The sequence below is a fragment of the Capsicum annuum genome, chromosome 4 (genome assembly GCF_002878395.1).
Source record: "Capsicum annuum cultivar UCD-10X-F1 chromosome 4, UCD10Xv1.1, whole genome shotgun sequence".
NCBI lineage: Eukaryota > Viridiplantae > Streptophyta > Magnoliopsida > Solanales > Solanaceae > Capsicum > Capsicum annuum.
The window spans coordinates 14511491-14533720 of NC_061114.1; the positions used below are offsets into that span (position 1 = coordinate 14511491).

The 22230-nt window shown below is 35.6% G+C and overlaps 1 protein-coding gene across 1 annotated transcript; it reads right to left on the bottom strand.

Annotated features, from left to right (window-relative positions):
- Nucleotides 1-629: 629 nt before the first annotated feature.
- On the bottom strand, nucleotides 630-20271 carry LOC107869094 (calmodulin-lysine N-methyltransferase-like). Its single transcript, XM_047411537.1, has 6 exons — nucleotides 19937-20271; nucleotides 18810-19005; nucleotides 17132-17211; nucleotides 1747-1807; nucleotides 1343-1458; nucleotides 630-724 (listed from the first exon to the last, which is right to left on the bottom strand). Exons 1-6 carry the CDS (start codon nucleotides 20019-20021, stop codon nucleotides 630-632), a joined length of 633 nt encoding a protein of 210 aa, XP_047267493.1. The 5' UTR covers nucleotides 20022-20271.
- Between the last annotated feature and the right edge of the window lie 1959 nt (nucleotides 20272-22230).

Genomic DNA, 22230 nt, shown 5'->3' on the forward strand with positions numbered 1-22230 from the left:
GGAGCGACAGTAGCTCTCGAGATGGATATTTTCGACAGCTAGCCAACTTACATGAATGATGTAAGTTTGCAAATTTTGCTCCAAGATAGTATTGAGGTGGAAACTCACCCAAACAAGAGTTGAAAATATAAAGTGAAAGAACTAAAGTTTATGGATTCTGAATTCTAATTTTTTTCGAGTTATGGAGTTCTAAGTTAATAATATATTCACATTCAATGGATTCTTAAAACAAATACGGCGTTTGAACTAAAGTTATTGAGTTCAGTCGACCCGTACTTGGCACTCTCCCTCCACCATTGCTTGTGTGCACCTCAACTATTCCGCCAAGTATCTACTACCTCGCACCAACACAGGTGACTGTTCAAGAACAATATTTCATGTCAACCATGTGTGCATTTACTATTGCATTATTATTTTTCATATGACTTGTTAAACTACCAACTAATTTGTTGAAAGTAATAGTGTCACAGTTTGCAGTTGAATATGAAAATCTTAATAAATAGTAATAATCAGTAACTTGTCAATAGTGGAATCAGTCCATATTTCTTAGTATATAAGATCTGAGCAAGCTTTTATAGTTCTATATGTACAAAATAAGCATACTGGACACAGTAATTCACTGTAAATCTTCATCGCGTGATTCTGACCAGTAAAGGATAGCAATGATCCATCTCATAATTCAGCCAGGAATCATCACTGTTACGCAGCGTTTGATAGGCACAAGTCATAGTTTAAACCAACTGGGATAATAAAGAAGCTTCGAGATCAATCACTGTTAGTGTAATGGAAAGGAAATAGAAAACTGACAACTCCAACAAGGGTTAACGTTAAATTTGATTCAATGCATGGCTATCAATTTATATCTCAGAGTAATATTAAGGTTACTGCAAATTAATGGACAGATGAATAAAACAAGATCTTGACGTTCTTCAACACACTACTGATGAATTACAAACCTAATTACTACGTTATCATTGGAGTTGACATGCAAAAATAAGTGGTACGATCAGTAAAGTGAAAATTGAAGAATACAATTTTCCAAATTAGATCAAAAACAATATGCACACAATAAAATGCCCAACACTCCCTCCCACACAACTATGATTAGGTGTCATGGTTCAGCGATTACCAACCTTTGTGCTTATTTATCCTAACCGATACAGGTTTGTTCCCAGGAAATAAAAAGGCAAGGGCTCAATGCAATGGATACTAATGAATCCACAAAGTAAAGAAAGAAGCTCAGAAGCAGAGTGCATTGTCGTTTACCTATAAGTACCAGAAATTGGCTAAAATCAGTGGAACAAACTACAGAGCTCATACCCCTACTAAATCAATAGGATACAATCAACAACCTGGGGATTTCCATCAGATATGAAAACTTCCCGTGCTTCTGTGGTCATTGCAACGATCAATCCAGCTAAGCCATAGCCAGATCCAAGCTCAATGACTCTTTTTTGCCTGGATGGGTTGAAAATCAAGTGAAATCAGTTGAAGATACAACCAAAAGGGCAGTCCGGTGCACTAAAGCTACCGCTATGTGCGGTGTCCGGGAAAGGGCCCCACCACAAGGGTGTATTGTACGCAGCCTTACCTTGCATTTCTGCCAGAGACTGTTTACAAGGCTTGAACCCGTGACCTTCTGGTCACATGGCAACAACTTTACCAGTTACTCCAAGGCTCCCCTTCAAGTTGAAGATACAACAAAAAATGGTATAATACAATGTGAAATATAACATTTGTTAACACCTTAAAATGTTTGTATGTGACAAGCAATAGTGGGCAACGACATCCTCTGATGGCCATTGACCTGCTCAACAAGAAAACCTATAAATTATAAGGCATAGTAGCAAAGAAAGCAAATGTGACATGGACCATTAAGGTTGACTAAAATAATATGCAACTTCTAGAAAATAAAATATTCCGTGAAGACCCAATTTTTTATAAAGAAACTTGATTCCCAGATAGAAGAAATTGATCTTTTAAACCAAAGCTAAAAGAACTTAATCTGTAAATGCTATTAAGTAGAGGATTAATAGCACAGCATCAAACTCCAGTCAAGGAAATACTCCATCACAATGTAGAAGTTTGTAAAGTGATCAGCTTCTTAGTTTTCAGAAGTTCCATTCGTGCAGTACCTCCAAAAAATTTGGTTACTATCACGATGTTTGCTTTTGTCTTTTATCTTCTATAGTAGCAAACAAAATTAGTATATTTTTTGAGAAAGGATAAATTATATTCAGTCTCATCGTATTAAATTCAAAAAACTAGCCAACTCTATTTCCTCGTCATCAATTCACTGAGGGATTCAAATTGGTAAGCAATAAGAAACAAAATTTCCTGCAATATGGATTATCTTTTATCCGAACTTCTGCAAAGAATGTTATGTTCAGAATGGCACCTAAAGCAGTGGCCAAGAGTGTTTGGTTATACGCTAGTGAATTCAATCAACAAATCACAATAATAATTTTAGAGTATATTGTTTCTTCATTTCACATTTATTTTCAGACTTCCTCAGTTAAGGAAGAAAAGGGGTCTCCTACACAGGGGCGGAGCTACGTTGACTCCAGAGGGTTCACCCAAACTCCCTTCGTCGAAAAATTATACTGTATGTATATATATGCTGAAGTTTTTTTTCTATGTGTATATATACTAAGTAGAACCCCCTTGACACAAGCAAAAAAAATGGTTCAGTGGCAAAGGGGGTTCAAACTTTTCACGCAAAGGGCCTCATGGTTTCGGGTTCGACACCCATTCACGACACTTTTTGATTTTTTTTTTTGCTTCAGGCGTTTTAGCTATTAAAAAGAAAGTTGGGCTTCATGGTTTAGTGGCAAAGAGGGTTCAAACTTTTCACGCAAAGGGCCTCATGGTCTCGGGTTTGACACCCATTCACGACACTTTTAAATTTTTTTTTTCTTCAGGCGTTTTAGATATTAAAAAGAAAGTTGGGCTTCTTTTTCCTTATTTAAAGAATCAAAATGGTGTCTATTCTGTTTTTAAAAAAGGGGAGAAATTGAATTAAAAGAAATCCCTAATTCAACGTCAAACAATAAAAATCAAAACCCTATCTATTTCTCTCTCTAAGAAAGTCAGCTCTTTCTCTCCACGCTGAGCTTGCTGGCTGCTGCTCGCCTTTCGGCTTTCACTTCTTCTTTTGATTATCATTGTCATTTGCCAAACGTCGAGCATCTCCCTCCGACCTCCACTTGGCTCCGGTCTTCTCAATCTCTATTATGGCTTCCCCAGTGTGTTTTCAATTCCTTCTTTTTTTATTTATTTTTTCAGAATTCTATTTCTGTTGTGCTATATATGTGTGTGCTACTTGGATTTTGATTTTTATTTACGTAAATCACTTTTTTTATCATATGATTTATGGTGTAAAAGATGGTCGATTTTAGTTTTCATTGCCATGGCCGATTTTAGTTTTCATTGCTTTTAAGGGCCACTGCCAGTCTACCACCATCTTAGAACTTAGAAATAGAAACATTAGTTGAGGAAAATAAAAAAAGAGTTCCATTGTTCCAAATTTCAATTTTTAATTCCTACTAGTTATGTAGCGACTTGTGCATCTATTTGAACCAAATTAAAAATTCAAACGACAAAAATAAAATGACGTGCCTTCTTTCTATATCTAGTGCTTGTTGGTTCTACGTTCCACCATCTTCTCTGTTGATAATGTGCCTACTTGACTTTTTGTTCAATTGTACAACCTATTTTGAATTTCGAGAGTTAAACAAGAAAATATGCCATTGCTTGATTTTTATAAGTTCTAACTAAGTTATGTCTTTACGATAGTTTTAACAATCGGTGAAGAAATATTTTATCACAATACCAAAATCAAATTTAGTCTCCACGATACCGAGATCCAATTTAGTCTCTCATAATCATAGTCAATCTCACCAAGAAGAAAATGCCAACCATTCTGAAATACCATTACCTTCTTCTCAAGAATTTGATTTGAGTTCTTTAAAGTTTGATCCTGAAGAAAGAATCCCACTATTGAAATATCCTTCAAAACATCGTGATCTTATTAGCAGTGGCGGAGGCAGGATTTCTATCAAAGGGGTTCAAAAAAAAACTAAGAACACAAATAGTGTTGACAAATGAGTGGGATCAAATATGAGTGGATCAGTTTAGATAGAGTGAACTAGACAAAGTTCAACTCTAACTCAACACAAAAAAACAAAACTGGAGACTCAAAGGAAAAAAGGAACTACCTCTAATCATCAAAATTGCGAGCAGACTCAAATAATGTACACTTTGTACATGGAACACACAGCTGCATTGCATGAACAGGTTCAACTTTGTACATGATAAGTTATGATAAGTTGTGGAAAGTAGGATTTTTCAACTTTCTAAATATACAGATTCCAAAATCAGAAGCCCATATAAATATGTCTAAAGTTTTAAACTTTGGTCACAATTGACACTTCTATAAATACAACAACATACCCGATCAATTCCCACAAAGTGGAGTTTCGGGAGGGTAGAGTGAACACAAACCTTACCTCTACCTTAGAACGAGCACCATATAACTTGGGCAAGAAAAACATATATCATCCAGTTCAACATCTCCATCACCATTAGGGTCGGTGCACCAACAACCGAGATGTTGTATGAAGTATCTCCATTGGTTTTCACTTTAATAAAATAAGTAATCACCAGTGAAATACAAGTTTCTTACTACCAGCACCCCATAAGAGGATGTTTGTGCTTGAAAAAGGACAGACTAACCTTATAGGGCACTTATCTCCTGATGTTTACATGCTTGAGACGCAATCCACAGAAGCTGAAACACTCTCCTACTTACTCCTTCAGCTTTCATGGTTGTTGTATATAAACATAGAGACTATAACAATGAACCAACTGCAAGGAATTCAGTTGTGAATTAGTCCTTTATACATTCATGGAATGACTTCCCTAGATTCCATTTCAATAATATCCTATTTTTAGTAAGATTCTCTCTTTTGGAAAACTCGATTTCCATTATAAAAGAAAAGAAAAAATCACGATATAATTTACCTGTGACGCCATAAAGAATGAAGGACGTAAGAGATCCTGCGGTCATGGAGCCTCTAATAGCCAAATAAGCTCCATAAATCAAAAAGAAAAAAAAGGGATCCCGGTGCACTAAAGCTACCGATATGCGCGGTGTCCGAGAAAGGGCCCCACCATAAGGGTGTATCGTACGCAGCCTTACCTTGCATTTCTACTAGAGGCCGTTTCCAAGGCTTGAACCCGTGACCTCTGGGTCACATGGCAGCAACTTTACCAGTTACTCCAAGGCTCCCCTTCATAAGCTCCATAAATCACCACAACAATAATCAATAAAGTTGATGTTGCACTTAGCCCTCCGAAAAATAGACCAACCACTTCCTGTGACAGAAACATGGTGATAAATGAAATTCACTAATTAATTTAGTCTTTATATATCTTGTAAGATGTAAGAAAAAGATAACCAACTCATGAGTATGCTTACTGCTACTGCAGCAGGCTTACTGCTAACAAAAGACATACTGAATCGCGTATGTTATCTACCAAAACATAGGGAGTTTAATCGCACTACAAAAAATACTTCTCAATAGATGTCATAGTAGCTAAACCAAGTGATATTAAGCAGAACCAGAAAAAGTATATGTCAAATATTTATACACATGATAATTGTTCAGAAGTTATAAACTACTAAAATCGAGGCATACAAATAAAGTTTAGTCCATTACCATCAATCTCTAAACAACTTATTAATAAATTACTTATTCACAACTAGCAAGTACTCAACTAACTCATATAGGTAACAGATACTCATATTATTGGTTTGGTTGTTTTCCGTGTAAAGAAGAAAGTCCAATTCCAGCGAAAATGAAACATGCTTGTCAACCTTCCGAACAACAGAACCATCATTTTGGAACCTCTTCAAATGGAAGACAGCACCGGAAGGGGCAGTATCTAGCATCAACTGTTTCTCAATTGAGACTTGCGAGTTACATTGTTCACAAGTAAATCTGATCTCGGGATCATCAAGTTTCTCAACTCTTGTGAATGAATCCAATGTTGAATGTAAGTTGTTAGCATCTTTGATCTCCAAGCTCACGTCAATAAGAGACTCGTAAATAGCAGTTGTTTGAGTTTCGTGTCCCCTAGATAGCACCCAAATTTACGGACACCGGTAGTTGCAGCATTTTTAAAGATTTGAGTTTCTTCTAATAGCCTACTTAACAGTTCTCCCATTCAGGTCGCATCAAAGAAGGCTATGTCCTATAAGAACTATAATTTGTCAAGAAAAATGTGGCTCAACTCTTAACCTAGGCATTTTGTTGTCTCTGTGGCCTTAGTCATGTCAAGTTTTTGGCAAACAAAAAAATTGTATGCAATAATTTAGAGGATAAAAAAGACGTGAAAAAGGAGGAGAGAGGAAGAATTTTGTTGGATAAGGTGACTAAACAAATTCTTTCTCAGTCGAACAACGACCGTTTCACTGACTGAAGAAAACAGCCATGTTCGAAATGCAGTGAACAGAGAGCTGAAAAGGATATTTTCATGGCTGAAAAATACAAACTAACGTATGCAGAAACCAAGTAATTATTAGAGGCAGAGACTCAAAACATAGCTTTACTACTGAAAATGCAACTACATACATTATTACAATTGTACTCTATGAGGTTTCATATCTTGAAATGTATTAATAATAGCATCATTAGAAATATTATCAAATACATCTTTTTCTAAATAAGGTACCAAACAACCACTACCAAAATCATCACTCATTCGACTCCGCCAGTCATTCTTAAGAAACTTCATTGCCGAAAAAGCTCTTTCAACGGATGTAGTGGCAACGGGTAGAAGTAGAGCAAGTTTCACTAAGCGAAATACTAGAGGATAATTTGAATGTTTATTTGTATGCACTAATCTTTTAGAAAAATCACATAGCCCATTGAGATCGAAAAACCTTTCATCAACATCTCGAACATCAACAATGTAACTTGCAAGTTGATTCTCAAGAGTACCCATATTAGATTGAACAAAGCCATCTGGATATAACTCCGTCATTCTCATTATTTTTTTGATGTCAAAACTTGAAAATGAGTTAATTGGGTTCAAAAGAGTAATTCCATGGAGCAAATCAGTCCTCACCTCATCAAAACGATCATTGAGTTCTTGAAGTTGTCAACCAATAATATTGGAAAATACTTCAACACGATAATGATGTAAGACTGTATAGCTAGCAAGTCTACGTCGGGATCTTAAAGAGCTAACATATGGTTCTTCAAAGTTGGGTATCAACAACAACAACAACAAACCCAGTGTATTCCCACATAGTGGGGTCTGGGGAGGGTAAGATGTACGCAGTCCATACCACTACCCCGGAGAAGTAGCAAGGTTGTTTTCGATAGACCCCCGGCTCAAGATAAGGAATAGTAATTTTAAAAAAAATAAAAAAAATGATAAGACATAAATACGCCACCCACAAGGGATAGTAAATAAAGAATAGTAAGCAATCGTAATATAGCATGAAACAAGGCAACATAACAAGAATAAACACCCACTAAGTAATACCCTACCCTACCGACCCAAAACTGGCCCTAGCCTTCTATCCTAATACGCTTTCTCCAAATCTTTCTATCTAGGGTCATGTCCTCATTGAGCTGTAATTGCTCCATGTCCCGCCTAATCACCTCTCTCCAATATTTCTTTGGCCTGCCCCTGCCCCGTCTGAAACCATCCAAAGCTAACCTCTCACACCTACGAACTGGAGCATCCGTGCCCCTTCTCATCATGTGTCCGAACCATCTCAATCGGACTTTCCGTATCTTGTCCTCCACTGAAGCCACTCCAACCTTTTCCCGGATAGTCTCATTCCGAACTCTATCACCCCTAGTAAGCCCACACATCCAATGCAACATCCGCATTTCTGCCACCTTCAATTGTAGAATATGAGAATTCTTGACTGGCCAACATTCTGCTCCATACAACATGGTCGGGCAGACTGTCACCCTGAAGAATTTGCCTTTAAGCTTGGGTGGTACTTAAACAAGTAGCATGACATTTACAATTTCTTGCTCCTTTTTTGTAAGCATTTATTAATGCTCATTTGTGATAGCCAAAATATCTCTCATCAAATGCAACATGAAAGCAAGTTCAAACGTTCGACAAGCTTCAAGATGTCCCATTGCCTTGGCTCTTTCATCCATATTTCGTGCATCAAGAACAAGTGATTCGAGAACATCAAAAATAGAGCCAAACATCAAAATAAAATTACTAAAGGATTTATAATGGGATCTGCAACGAGTATCACAAGATCTTAAAAAACCAAGTTGTTAATTCAAGCCCCTACCAGTAGTAACTTCACCCATTTCTAATGCCTTTTGATTTTTTTCTTTTTGAAAATCTCGAAGTTTATCTATACGCTTAAAAGAAGATCCCAACATATTTAAAATATCTTAAACCAATACTACAAGCTTTCCCACTTCAATATACTTTTTTGAGACTCCAACAAGAGTTAGTTGATATTGATGAGCAAAACAATGGATAGAATGAGCCAATTATATTACTTGCCCCATCATAACATTATCCACGCACGGATGATAGATTCAAGGAATGTTGAGCAAGTAAATTAACAATCGCCCCCTTTAGAGATAAAGCACTAATATCTTGAACAAGGTCAATAAGTCGCTCCATTACAAATCCCATTCTATCAATATATCACAATACAACAACCATTTGCTCTTTACGTGACACATCAAAAGATTCATCAACTAGTAAAGCAAAGTAATCACTATTTAATTCTTTAAGAATAGCTTTAATTGTCTCTATTTTACATCCAGTCACAATATCTTTCTGACTTATTGGAGAAATCACTTGATCATTTAGAGGAGCATGTTCTAGCACATAGTCACGAATTTTATCACACTTTTTTGTATACCATGAGAATATTTGAAGAAAGTTACCCCTACCAAGTGATGATTTAGATTCATCATGACCTCGAAATGCAAACCCCTGAGTTATGAGAAGTTTTACTACATCAACCGAAGTAGTTAAGCGAATCAAGTAACACTTTTTAATTTGGTTCAATTGCCTATCAAATCCCAGTTGAGTCGATTGACGTTGTCGTAGTAAATCTTGATATTTCCTCTTTGATTGATTGTGTATGCTATTTGGTGGACCAATATGTTTTCCAAGACTCTTTGTTTTATGCCAACTTCTAAATCCTGTAGTTGAAAATACTTCATCTCCACCTTGATGAATGCTATTCTCTTTTAAAAAAAATAACAATACAAACAATAGATTGCATCTTTACTAACACTATACTCCACCAATAATGATATACATCATCAAACCATTCATGATTGAAACAACGCATTGATCTAGAAATATTTGTTTTAGGATACTCATGAAGCTTCAGACGAGGTTGGTAAGGACGATTCAAGAGATATGTTCTTCTAATAAGACCACGATGTTTTGAAGGATACTTCAATATTGAGATTCTTTCTCTAGGATTAAACTTTAAAGAACTAAAATCAAATTCTTGAGAAAGAGATGATGGTATTTCAGAATGATTGGCATTTTCTTCTTGGTGAGATTGACTATGATTATGAGAGACTAAATTGGATTTATGTATCGTGAAGATTAAATTTGGTTTTAGTATTGTGGTAAAATATATCTTCACCGAATGTTGCGATTGTCGTAAAGTAATAACCTAGTTAGAACTTATAAAAATAAAGCAATGACATATTTTCTTGTTTAACACTCGAAATTCCAAATAGGTTGTACAATTGAACAAGTAGTAAAGTAGGCACATTATCAACAGAGAAGATGGTGGAATTTAGAACCAGCAAGCACTAGACATAGAAAGCAGGCACGTTATTTTGTTTTAGTTGTTTGCATTTATAATTTGGTTCACAAGTCACAACATAACTAGTAGGAATTAAAAATTGAAATTTGAAACAATGGAACTCTTTTTTTAGTTTCCTCAACTAATGTTTCTATTTCTAAGTTCTAAGATGGTGGCAGACTGCGGCAGTGACCCTTGAAAGCAATGAAACTAAAATCAACCATTTTTTACACCATAAATCATAAAATAAAAAAAGAGATTTACACAAATAAAAATAAAAATCCAAGTAGCACACATATATAGAACAACAAAAACTGAATTCTGAAAAAATAAAATCAAAAAAGAAAGAACTGAAAACACACTGAGGAAGCCATAATAGAGATTGAAAAGATCGGAGACAAATGTAGGTTGGAGGAAGATGACCGACGTCCGACAAATGATGATGATAATCGAAAGAAGAAGTGAAATCCGAAAGATGAGCAACAGACAGCAAGCTCAGCTGGGAGAGAAAGAGCTGAATTTCTTAGAGAGAGAAATAGATAGGGTTTTTGAATATTTTTTATTTGACATTGAATTAGGGATTTCTTTTAATTCAAATTGTCCCTTTTTTAAAACCAGAACGACACCGTTTTGATTCTTTAAATAAGGAAAAAGAAGCCCAACTTTCTTTTTAATATTAAAACGTCTGAAGTAAAAAAAAAAAAGTGTCGTGAATGGGTCTTGAACTCGAGACCATGAGACCCTCTGCCCGAAAAGTTTGAACCTCCTTTGCCACTGAACCAATTTTTTTCTTATGTCAAGGGGGTTCAACTTAATATACATACACACAAAAAAAACTTCAGTATATATAAACAGTATAATTTTTCGACGAAGGGGGTTCAGATGAACCCCTGGAGTCCACGTAGCTCCTCCCCTACTTATTAGAATAGCATATCTCTTGAATGGTCCTTGCCAACCTCGTTTGAAGCTTCACGAGTATCCTCAAACAAATATTTCCAGATCAATGCGTCGTTTCGATCATGAAAGGTTTGATGATGTATATCATGATTGGTTGGATTATAGTGTTAGTAAAGATGCAATCTATTGTTTGTATTGTTATCTTTTTAAAGACAATAACATTCATCAAGGTGGAGGTGAAGTATTTCAACTACAAGATTTAGAAATTGGCATAAAAAGAAGAGTCTTGGAAAACATATTGGTCCACCAAATAGCATACATAAACAATCAAAAAAGAAATGTCAAGATTTATTACGACAACAACAATCAATTTAATTTGAATTTGATAGGCAACAGAATCAAATTAAAAAGAGATATGATTCGCTTAACTACTTCGGTTGATGTAGTAAGACTTCTCATAACTCAAGGGTTTGCATTTCGAGGTCATAATGAATCTAAATCATCACTTAGTAAGGGTAACTTTCTTCAAATATTCTTATGGTATGCAAAAAAGTGTGATAAAATTTGTGACTATGTGCTAGAACATGCTCCTCTAAATGATCAAGTGACTTCTCCAATGATTTAGTAAAATATTGTGACTGCATGTAAAATAGAGACAATTAAAGCTATTCTTCAGGAATTAAATGGTGATTAATTTGCTTTACTAGTTGATGAATCTTTTGATGTGTCCCGTAAAGAGCAAATGGCTATTGTATTGCGATATATTAATAGAATGGGATTTGTGATGGAGCGACTTATTGACATTGTTCATGTTCAAGATACTAGTGTTTTATCTCTAAAGGGGGCAATTATTAATTTACTTGCCCAACATTCCTTGATTCTATCATCCGTGCGTGAACAATTTTATGATGGGGCAAGTAATATGCAAGGTGACATCAATGGTTTTAAGATGTCGATTAGGCAAAAAAGCAAATCGGCTCATTCTATCCATTGTTCTGCTCATCAACTTCAACTAACCTTTGTCGGAGTCTCAAAAAAGTGTATTGAAGTGGGAAAGCTTGTAGTGTTGGTTTCAAATATTTTAAATGTGTTGGGGCCTTCTTTTAAGCATATGGATGAACTTCGAGATTCTCAAAAAGAAAATTCAAGAGGCATTAGATATAGGTGAAGTTACTACTAGTAAGGGCTTGAATCAACAACTTGGTCTTTCAAGAGCTTGTGATACTCGTTGGGGATCCCATTATAAATCCTTTAGTAATTTTATTTTGATGTTTGGCTCTATTCTTAATGTTTTTGAATCACTTGTTCTTGATGCACGAAATATGGATGAAAGAGCCAAGGCAATGGGACATCTTGAAGCTTGTCGAACATTTGAGGTTGCTTTCATGTTGCATTTGATGAGAGATATTTTGGCTATCACAAATGAGCTTAATAAATGCTTACAAAAAAGGAGCAAGATATTGCAAATGTCATGCTACTTGTTGAAGTAGCATCGAGAAGGTTGCAAGTTTTAAGAGAGAATGAATGGGATTCTCTTATTGATAAGGTGTCTACATTTTGTACTAAACATGACATTTGATACCTAACTTTCAAGAACCATATGCTAGATCTTTAAGATCCTGACGTAAACTTGCTAGCTATACACTCTTACATCATTATCATGTTGAAGTGTTTTGCAATATTATTGTTTGGCAACTTCAAGAACTGAATGATCGTTTTGATGAGATAACGACGGATTTGCTCTATGGAATTGCTTGTTTGAATCCAATTAACTCATTTTCAAGTTTTGACATCAAAAAAATAATGAGAATGGCGGAGTTATATCCAGATGAGTTTATTGAATCCAATATGGGTACTCTTGAGAATCAACTTGCAAGATACATTGTTGATGGTTGTGATGTTGATTAAAGATTTTCCGATCTCAAGGGGCTATGTGATCTTTCCAAAAGATTAGTGCAAACAAAGAAACATTCAAATTATTCTCTAGTATTCTGCTTAGTGAAACTTGCTATACTTCTACCCGTTGCCACTGCATCTATTGAAAGAGCTTTTTTGGCAATGAAATTTATCAAGAATGACTTGCGGAGCCGAATGAGTGATGATTTTTTTAGTGGTTGTTTGGTGCCTTATTTAGAAAAAGATATATTTGATAAATATTTCTAATGATGCTATTATTAAGACATTTCAAGATATGAAACCTCGTAGAGTACAATTGTAATAATGTATGTAGTTGCATTTTCAATAGTAAAGCTATGTTTTGAGTCTCTACCTCTAAAAATTACATGATACCTTAACTTGATTTCTGCATACTTTAGTTTGTATTTTTCAGCCTTGAAAATATCTTTTTTAGCTCTCTGTTCACTGCATTTCGGACATGGTTGTTTTCTTCAGTCAGTGAAAGGGTCGTTGTTCGACTGAGAAAGAATTTGTTTAGTCACCTTATCAAGCAAGTAAAATTCTCCCTCTCTCCTCCTATTTCACGTCTCTTTGATCTTCTAAATTATTGCATACAATTGTTTTGGTTGCCAAAAACTTGAGCTGTCGATATGGGTCGGCCCAGCCCATTCAGGCTAGCCCACACGGACTTTGAGTTTGACGGGCGAAGCCGGGCTGGCCCATCACAAAAAACACCAAGCCCACACCATTACTCTATGGGCTGCGAGCCTCACGGGCCATCCCACTTTTTAAAAAATAATATTTTACAATTTAATTTTACAATGTTAATAAATATTACCAGACAATATTACATAGTGTTAATATTTGTTAATCAAGTCTCTAACCACCCAAAAAATACTCCTAATAGAGAAATTAAATAACTTTTCACATGATATCCTTCGAACCAAATAAAAATAGTAATAAACAGTCTAAATAGTTGCATGTATTTGGCTTACGAGCCGGCCCGCGGGTTAGCTCAACCCACATTGCTCAAGCCCCACGGGCAACGTGCTTATCCGGGCCAGGCTAAAAAGTCATGTTCTTAAATGGGCTACAAAAACTAAAGCCCAACTCCATCAAATTACAGACCGGGTCAGGCCGGCCCAACAGGCCTAGCCCATATTGACGGCTCTACCAAAAACTTGACATGACTAAGGCAACAGATACAGCAAAATGCCTAGGTTAAGAGTTGAGCTACATTTCTTCTTGACAAATTATAGTTTTTATAGGAAACAGCTTTCTTTGATGTGACTTGAATGGGAGAAACTGTTAAGCAGGCTATCAGAAGAAACTCAAATCATTAAAAATGTCGTAACTACCAACCTATCAAAAGCTCATCATCCTAGAAGTTGACATGTGAGTATCTCATAATCCAGTTTCCAAGCCCACATTAATTGCCTACATATGCCAGTTCTCCTCATTAGTGTTCTTTTACTTGGTTAGTGTCGTCTCTGGTTGTTATTCCTATCATTTGCATTGGTGTCCGTAAATTTGGGCGCTATCTAAGGGAGTTGTCATACGAAACTCAAGCAGCTGCTAGTTACGAGCCTCTTATTGACGCGAGCTTGGAGATCAAAGAAGCTGACAGCTTACATTCAGCATTGGATTTATTCACAAGAGTTGAGAACTTGATGATCCCGAGATCCGATTTACTTGTGAACAATGTAACTCGCAAGTCTCAATTGAGAAGCAGTTGATGCTAGATACTGCCCCTTCAGTTGTTGTCTTCCATTTGAAGAGGTTCCAAAATGATGGTTTTGTTGTTCGGAAGGTTGACAAGCTTGTTTCATTTCCGCTGGAATTGAACTTGTTTCCTTAAACCTAAAACAACCAAACCAATAATGTGAGTATCTGTTACCTATATGAGTTAGTTGAGTACTTGCTAGTTGTTAATAAGTAATTTATTAATAAGTTGTTTGGAGATTTATGGTAATGGACTAAACTCTATTTGTATGCTTTAATTTTAGTAGTTTATAACTTCTGAACTGTTATCATGTGTATAAATATTTGACATATAGTTTTTCTGGTTTTGCTTAATAGCACCTAGTTTAACCACTATGACATCTATTGAGAAGTATTTGTTGTAGTGAGATTAAACTTTCCCTATATTTTGGTAGATAACATACGCGATTCAGCTAAGTTGCTCGAACTCGGTTGCGGGTATCCGATACGGGTACGAATCTAGAGGTCAGATCCTTCACAGTCACAATGTAAAGATTCAGGGATATGGATCTAGGGATAGATACGGGTGCGGGGATTCGGCGAAAAATAATTTAAATAGCTAAAAAAAGAGTGATAAAACATAAACTATGAGATATTATGTGGAGAACTTGAGGAGAAAATATTGTTTATGAAGAAAATCCCGAAAGGAGATAAAAAGAAAAGCAATAACATAGAAATTTCTATATACAAGGTATTCCATTTTCTTCAATTTCACCTTAGCTTTAGTTTTTATTACAGAATTTATTAAATCTGTTCAGACTTTTCCAGTCGATTTTGGTGAAAGTACCCAAAATCGGTTGACCAGATTGGGTACGGATTCCACACCCATGTCGTGTCGACACGGGTGCGGCACCAAAAGTGAAGAGTCCGAGTAACTTAGCGATTCAATATGTTTTTTGCTAGCAGTAAGCCTGCTGCAGTAGCAGTAAGCATACTCATGAGTTGGTTCTCTTTTTCTTACATCTTACAAGATATAAAGAGACTAAATTAATTAGTGAATTTCACTTATCACTATGTTTCGGTCACAGGAAGTAGTTGGTCTATTTTCCGGAGGGCTAAGTGCAGCATCAACTTTATCGATTATTGTTGTGGTGATTTATGGAGCTTATTTGGCTATTAGAGGCTCCATGACCGCAGGATCTCTTACATCCTTCATTCTTTATAGCGGCACGGGTAAATTATATCGTGATTTTTTCTTTTCTTTTATAATGGAAATCGAGTTTTCCAAGAGAGAGAATCTTATTAAGAATAGGATATTATTGAAATGGAATCTAGAGAAATCATTCCTTGAATGTATAAAGGACTAATTAACAACTGAATTCCTTGCAGTTGGTCCATCAATATCATCTCAATGTTTACATACAACAGCCATGAAAGCCGAAGGAGCAAGTGGGAGAGTGTTTCGGCTTCTGGATTGCGTCTCAAGCATGTCTACATCAGGAGATAAGTGCCCTATAAGGTTAGTCTATCCTTTTTCACTCACAAACATCCTCTTATGGGGTGCTGATAGTAAGAAGCTTGTATTCCACTGACGATTACTTATTTTGTTAAAGTGAAAACCAATAGAGATATTTCTTATAACATCTCGATTGTTGGTGCACTGACCCTGATGGAGACGTTGAACTGGATGATATATGTTTTCCTTACCCTTCTCGCCCAAGTTATATGGTACTCATTCTAAGGTAGAGGTAAGGTTTGTGTTCACTCCACCCTCCCCAAACTCCACTCTGTGGGAATTGACCGAGTATGTTGTTGTTGTAATTATGGAAGTATCAATTCTAACCAAAATTTAAAACTTTAGACATATTTATATGGGTTTATGGGCTTCTGGTTTTGGAATCTGTATATTTGGAAAGTTGAAAATCCTACTTTACACAACTTATCATGTACAAAGTTGAACAAGTTCATGCAATGCAGCTGTGTTCCATGTACAAAGTGTACATTCTTTGATTCTGATCACAATTTGATGATTAGAGGTAGTTCCTTTTTTTCTTTGAGTCTCCAGTTTTGTTTTTCGTGTCAAGTTAGAGTTGAACTTTGTCTGGCCCACTCATATCTAAAATGATCCACTCATATTTGATCCCGCTCATTTGTCAACACTATTAGCGTCCGTAGTTTTTTTCTTTGAACCCCCTTGATAGAAATCCTGCCTTCGCCACTACTCCTACATTGACGCAACATGTTCCCCTACATGAAGGTACAGGTCTCTCTTATAGTGTAACCCTTAATAAATGCATTTTTTATTCTCAGTGTCTAAGATACCAGTCTGCATTTAGACTATGGTGTACCTTACCTAAGCAGTGAGATTCTTTTTATTTTTTGATCAGTAAATGTAGTGAGATTGACAAGGCTACGATTCACACAGGCAATAAATACCATCCAACACCATGCAGCTATCTAAGGAATTAAGACGCAGCAATTTACATTTTCAACTTAGGTATTCTTTTCCTATTGCGTGCACTTCGACTAATCCATAGGCTACCTACTACTTCCCACCAACATAAGTATTGGACAACTCTGTCCACAAGGATTAGCCAAATAGGAAGAAATCACCTAGCGTTTTTTTGTCCCTGTTAGGATTTGAACCCCTATCATCTCTTAAACCTGCACCTACTTCATTAACCACTAGGCCACACCCTCGGATGCAACTCAGAACAAATAAAGCAGCTTATTTTACAGCAGACCCAGGACAAATTTACATACTTTTCCACAAAACAAAAAAGAATATGTAAGAACACAAATACTTACAAACAAGTCCGGTGTTGTCAATATCATATCTATTGCAGACCTCAAAATCATCAAGATGTGCCATATCGCGCACTCTCTGACTATATTAAAGCCTAAAATAAAATCAGGGAACACCATCAACCAGTTGGTTCTAATGAAGCTATTATCCTCCATATTCCTTTAATTTCTACTCTTCGGGGTTAAAAAGAAAAAAGAAAAAACAAGCAATGCAGGGTGGAATTAAGAACAAAAAATACAGAAATATTTTACCACAATGCAAAAAAGGGAAAAAAACTGAGCAAATCCATCAATCAAAATAAAGATGCCAATGTCAAGGTCAGTGAAGCGGATCACTGCTGCACAGACTTTTACACTGTGATGGCATATGTGTGTTTGTGTAGTATGATTCGACTCAAGGTGATGGTTGGTACCCAATACCCTCATACTATTTCTGCCCCCAAGTGAAGTGAAAAGGAGGAAATGACCAACAAGGGTTGTGACGGAGCTATAACTACTCCTTCATACTTATCCAGAGGTTCCACATCAATTTTAGTTTTGCTTTCTCCATCATAATAATATCATTCGTCTCAACTGAATCTGCTAATTCTACACCCCCACCCCCCACCCCAGTTAGAGAGAGTCTTCTAGATGGGAATTTCAGCATAGATGAGGGTATCATGGGCAAAACGAAGAGTTTTTGTTGATTGCTTCTGCATTTGTGGAGGACAGAATTCGCAAGTCTAGGGAATGTACTCAAGAGGGTGCCCCGCAGGAACTAAAGCAGCTGCAGTTGCATGTGTTGCAAGTGCAATTCCTACGTTGGTTGCTATATGGACAATTCCTTGGGCAAAGGCGAATCTCGATTATGCTGCTCAAGGACTCATCATATCTGCTGCTTCTATTGCTGCATACTTCATTACAGCTGACAAGACAATCTTGGAATGCACAAGGATAAACACTCACTAAGAAAAATCTGCTTAAGACACTGGTCGAGAGATCCTAATATACTTGTAGTGAAAGCATACACTGGTGCTCCATTACTTTGTACTCTGTCTTAAAGGATATCTGTGAATGTTTTATGAATTTCTTCGTCTTTGCGCAAATCTACTTCTTTGGATTTGCATTATATGACTAATTTTCTTCTTCCTTCAAAAAAAAAAAATACAGAAGTTCCAGATTCTATCCCGGAGTATTGTCTTTGTTAGAAAACATTATCTCCCGCGATGTGGAACTTTCCGGGACAAATCCGGATTTAGTTGAGACCCAATGCAGTACATAAAAAGGAATGAATGCTTACACCTTGTTTGGATGGTTGTTATCTATTATATTATACTATGTTGTTAGTTTAAATACAATATCCGTTTTAATTGTTAGTTAATTTTATTGCGCATCATTAAATCCATAGTTAGGTAACAACAAAACGTCTCATTTTCTATAAAGACTGATTTGGTGTGATCGTGTTGTTACCTTTTTTCTTATTTCATCTTTACTTATTAGTTTATCATTTACCCTACCTATTTATAGTTGCTCTATCTCATAGGCATGTACCTTCTTTTCTTGCAGGTTTGCCCTTCAAATTACTAATGTGTAACATAATGTAACAACAGAAAAAGGATACAATCTATACAAACATTGTATTCACTAAAACAATTAAGTACAATACAACACGAGGAAAATGAACTTAGGAATAGAAACTAACTGTAGAATAAGTGAGGGAGCATTAGAAACAGGCAATATATAGTATAAAGTAGCATCGCGCGAGCTATCAATCACATTTTTCTTCGATGAGTTCACATTTTCTTCAACGCTATCCTTCACCAGATGAAATGGTATCAAATTAAATCCATGGGTTGCTTTCATTGATATTCGCTGAATGCTCATTTCAGATTTATCTTCTAAAACACAACAATTCAATCCAAATTATCAAAAACCAGAAAATAAAGTTTCTTATTACAAGTCTTTTTTTGTAACAGAAATACTTAACAATGCTATATCTGAAAAAGACCTCAAAGTAAACGTGCCCTTTAACTCAGCATCAGCTGAGTTATGCCCTTCAACTTTACGTATGCATAGGTAGGCACTTAGATAATCATATGTATGATGATTTGACACGTATCACGGTTTGACACGTAGGACACATACGCATATCACGCAATTTTCCTGAGAACCCATTCCAAGTTTATCTTTTGAAACACAAAATTCAATCCAAATTATCAAAACCAGAAAATAAAGTTCTTATTACCCATAAATTGAGTAAAAAGGTAATCTTTTTTCGTAACAGAAATACTTAACAGTGCTCTATCTGTAAAAGAACTCAAAGTTTCGTAGTTTTCACACAGGCATAATACATAAACGTGTCATTTAACTTGGCCTCAACTGACATTTATTCCCTTCAACTATAGTTGTGCACAAGTAGGTACTTAAACAATACTTCATTCATTTATATGATACCCTTTCCTTTTTAGTTCATCCCAAAAGAATGTCACCTTGCTATAATTGAAAACATTTTATTTTAAAATTCCTATTTTATTCTTAATGAAATAATTTATAGGCACATAAATATTTAAGGAATGCATTAAACCAGATGTCAAAAGTCTTTTTTTTTTTTTTTAAACACTATGTCAAGTCAAATAATCACATAAAATCAGACGAAGGGAGCAATAAAATTTAATAATGAAACACGCACGTCCTACATGTTAAATCACGTGAAACACAATAATTCAGTCCAAACTTATCAAAAAATCTCACAAATTTGATTATATGAGTATGTGTGTATTATACATATATTTTTGCAACGTAAGTGGAAAAAAAAAAAAGATTTTAGACCTGAATTAGATGAAGGAGGACGAACAAGAGAACGACGAAGGATTTTCCATCGAAGTGACGATGCACTTGTTGATTTTGCCTCCATTTTTGCACTTGTTCAGATTTGTGTTTTACTGACTGTTAATTAACAGGGGAGCCGCCACGTTAAATGGCATGCAACGCGCGAGTCAAATTAATGGACTTCAATGCGAATACCGCACGCACGTCAGATCGGAACAAAAAAAAAAATTAACAGGGGGCGTTTGAATTGTGTTGAATTTGAGCACTAATACGACGTAGTTTAAGCACTCACTGAATTTTAATGCAGGCTTCGAGGTGTAAGCCTAGGGATTGTTTGGCAGGAAGATAAGTAATGCAAAAGATTAGTAATGAAGAAATTTGTAATATTTAGATTATTTTTTATCAAGTATTTAATTTATTATATAAAAAAATAAATATATTATATATTGTGTTTGATTTAAAATGCTATAAAAATCTTCTTTATAATTATATCCTTGAAATTTTGTATGATTTTTTATTTTATTAAATTAGTCAAGTTAAAGATTAAAATATGACTAAAAATTTATTACTAATTTTTAGATGTAATGTGCCACTATGAAAATCCTTTGATAGCATGGTTTACTCTTCATATTTTATACCTTTGTGTATTTTTTTTCAAGATCTATTATTTATTTTTAAAAAAGATTTTTTTATATCCTCACTTAAATTATTTGAGGATAAACAATTGTCACTTTAATAAATTAATTTACTCACAAAACGTAAATTTCAATTAAAAATAAGAATCGATAGAGTTATTACATAGAGTTTCATCGGGCGATCCCTCCTAGCTTAAGCAAGTTTTGTTAACTTTACTGCTTTGTAATTTTTACTTTTGGTGATGAAATAAAAGTCGATAGTAACCCTCAGCCATAAAAAAGAAAGAAGCTAAACAACTCTTATTTCAACTATTGTATCGATTGATATTGGATTTTATTTAGCGACGAACAACTTTCTCTAAATAATAAAATTTGTAAACTAATTTATTTAAATAAATTTATTCGTACAAATATAAAAAGTAACCAAGAAAATAAAAAAATGCTTAAAAAAAATTAAGGGATATTTTTGTCTTTACACATATTAGTCTCATGATATTAAAATTCATGTATTACTAATACCACCAAATGGGATGTACTAGTTATACACCCTATAATACCATGTAGGATATATAACTAATACATGTATTAGATATATATTGGGCCAAAATCTTACCAAACATAGTACTAAATAATTATCACGATCCGAACCAGGGCCTGGTCGTGGCGGGTATCTCAAGTTTCACGTGGATCGAAGATCACCCTCTTCACCTCACCTAACCAGCATAACAACTTCAAGTGTCGGATAAATTTCGAACATATAACAAGATAATGTAAAATAAAACTAATAATGATTCATCATATGTCTATACCATCCACCGGTAACCGGACAATCGTCCGTCATCGAATAATCAACCAAACCAAAACACCTAAGTCCACAGTAATCCAACAAAGCCTCTACAAAACTGAATGTCAATAAAATATTAGGACATGCCCCCGACAATAGTCAAATCAAAGTCTAAAAAAGGTCTAAGACATAGGAAATAAGGACCATAAAATAAAGCGTTCCAAAGTATGAAAGTTCACTACTTCAATGTTAATTAACTCGAGCACCTGATCACTGCGCAGAAAAAGTAGAAAAAGTTCTGGTGCCTACATTGCATAGGGATACAACGTCCGGAGACAGCTAGCGGTTGGGGCGCTAGCATGTAACTTTTGGATAGAGGAATAAATTAATGCCACGATCACAGTTCAAAACCAGCACAACATCCAAAGCATAATATCATATGAAGTACTTATACATATATATAAATATAATATTACATGTCGGGGTAGGGAACAAAGCTTAGCATGAACTCTAAAAAATCTTAACCTGGATTGTGTACCATAACCGTCATATGACAAGGTACCCACGGGCTATATCGGCCCAACTCTCCCCTAGCTGGCAAGGCATCAGTGCGTGTAGCCGCACGAACCAGAGAATATCCATATTCGTATATACCTTTATGGGGGACTCGAATCTTCCGGCATAGTCCAGGTGACTTAAGCACCAATGTATACAATATGGGGACTCGAACCTCCCATTCATATATTCAGTTTGGGGGACTCGAACCTCCCGGTCATATAGACACTCGCACCCGCTAGCGCGATTTTCAATGTCAGTCCTTCGAACTCCACTTTCACAGCTCGGCTACACATCCCGATTTAAAGACCAATTAAAAC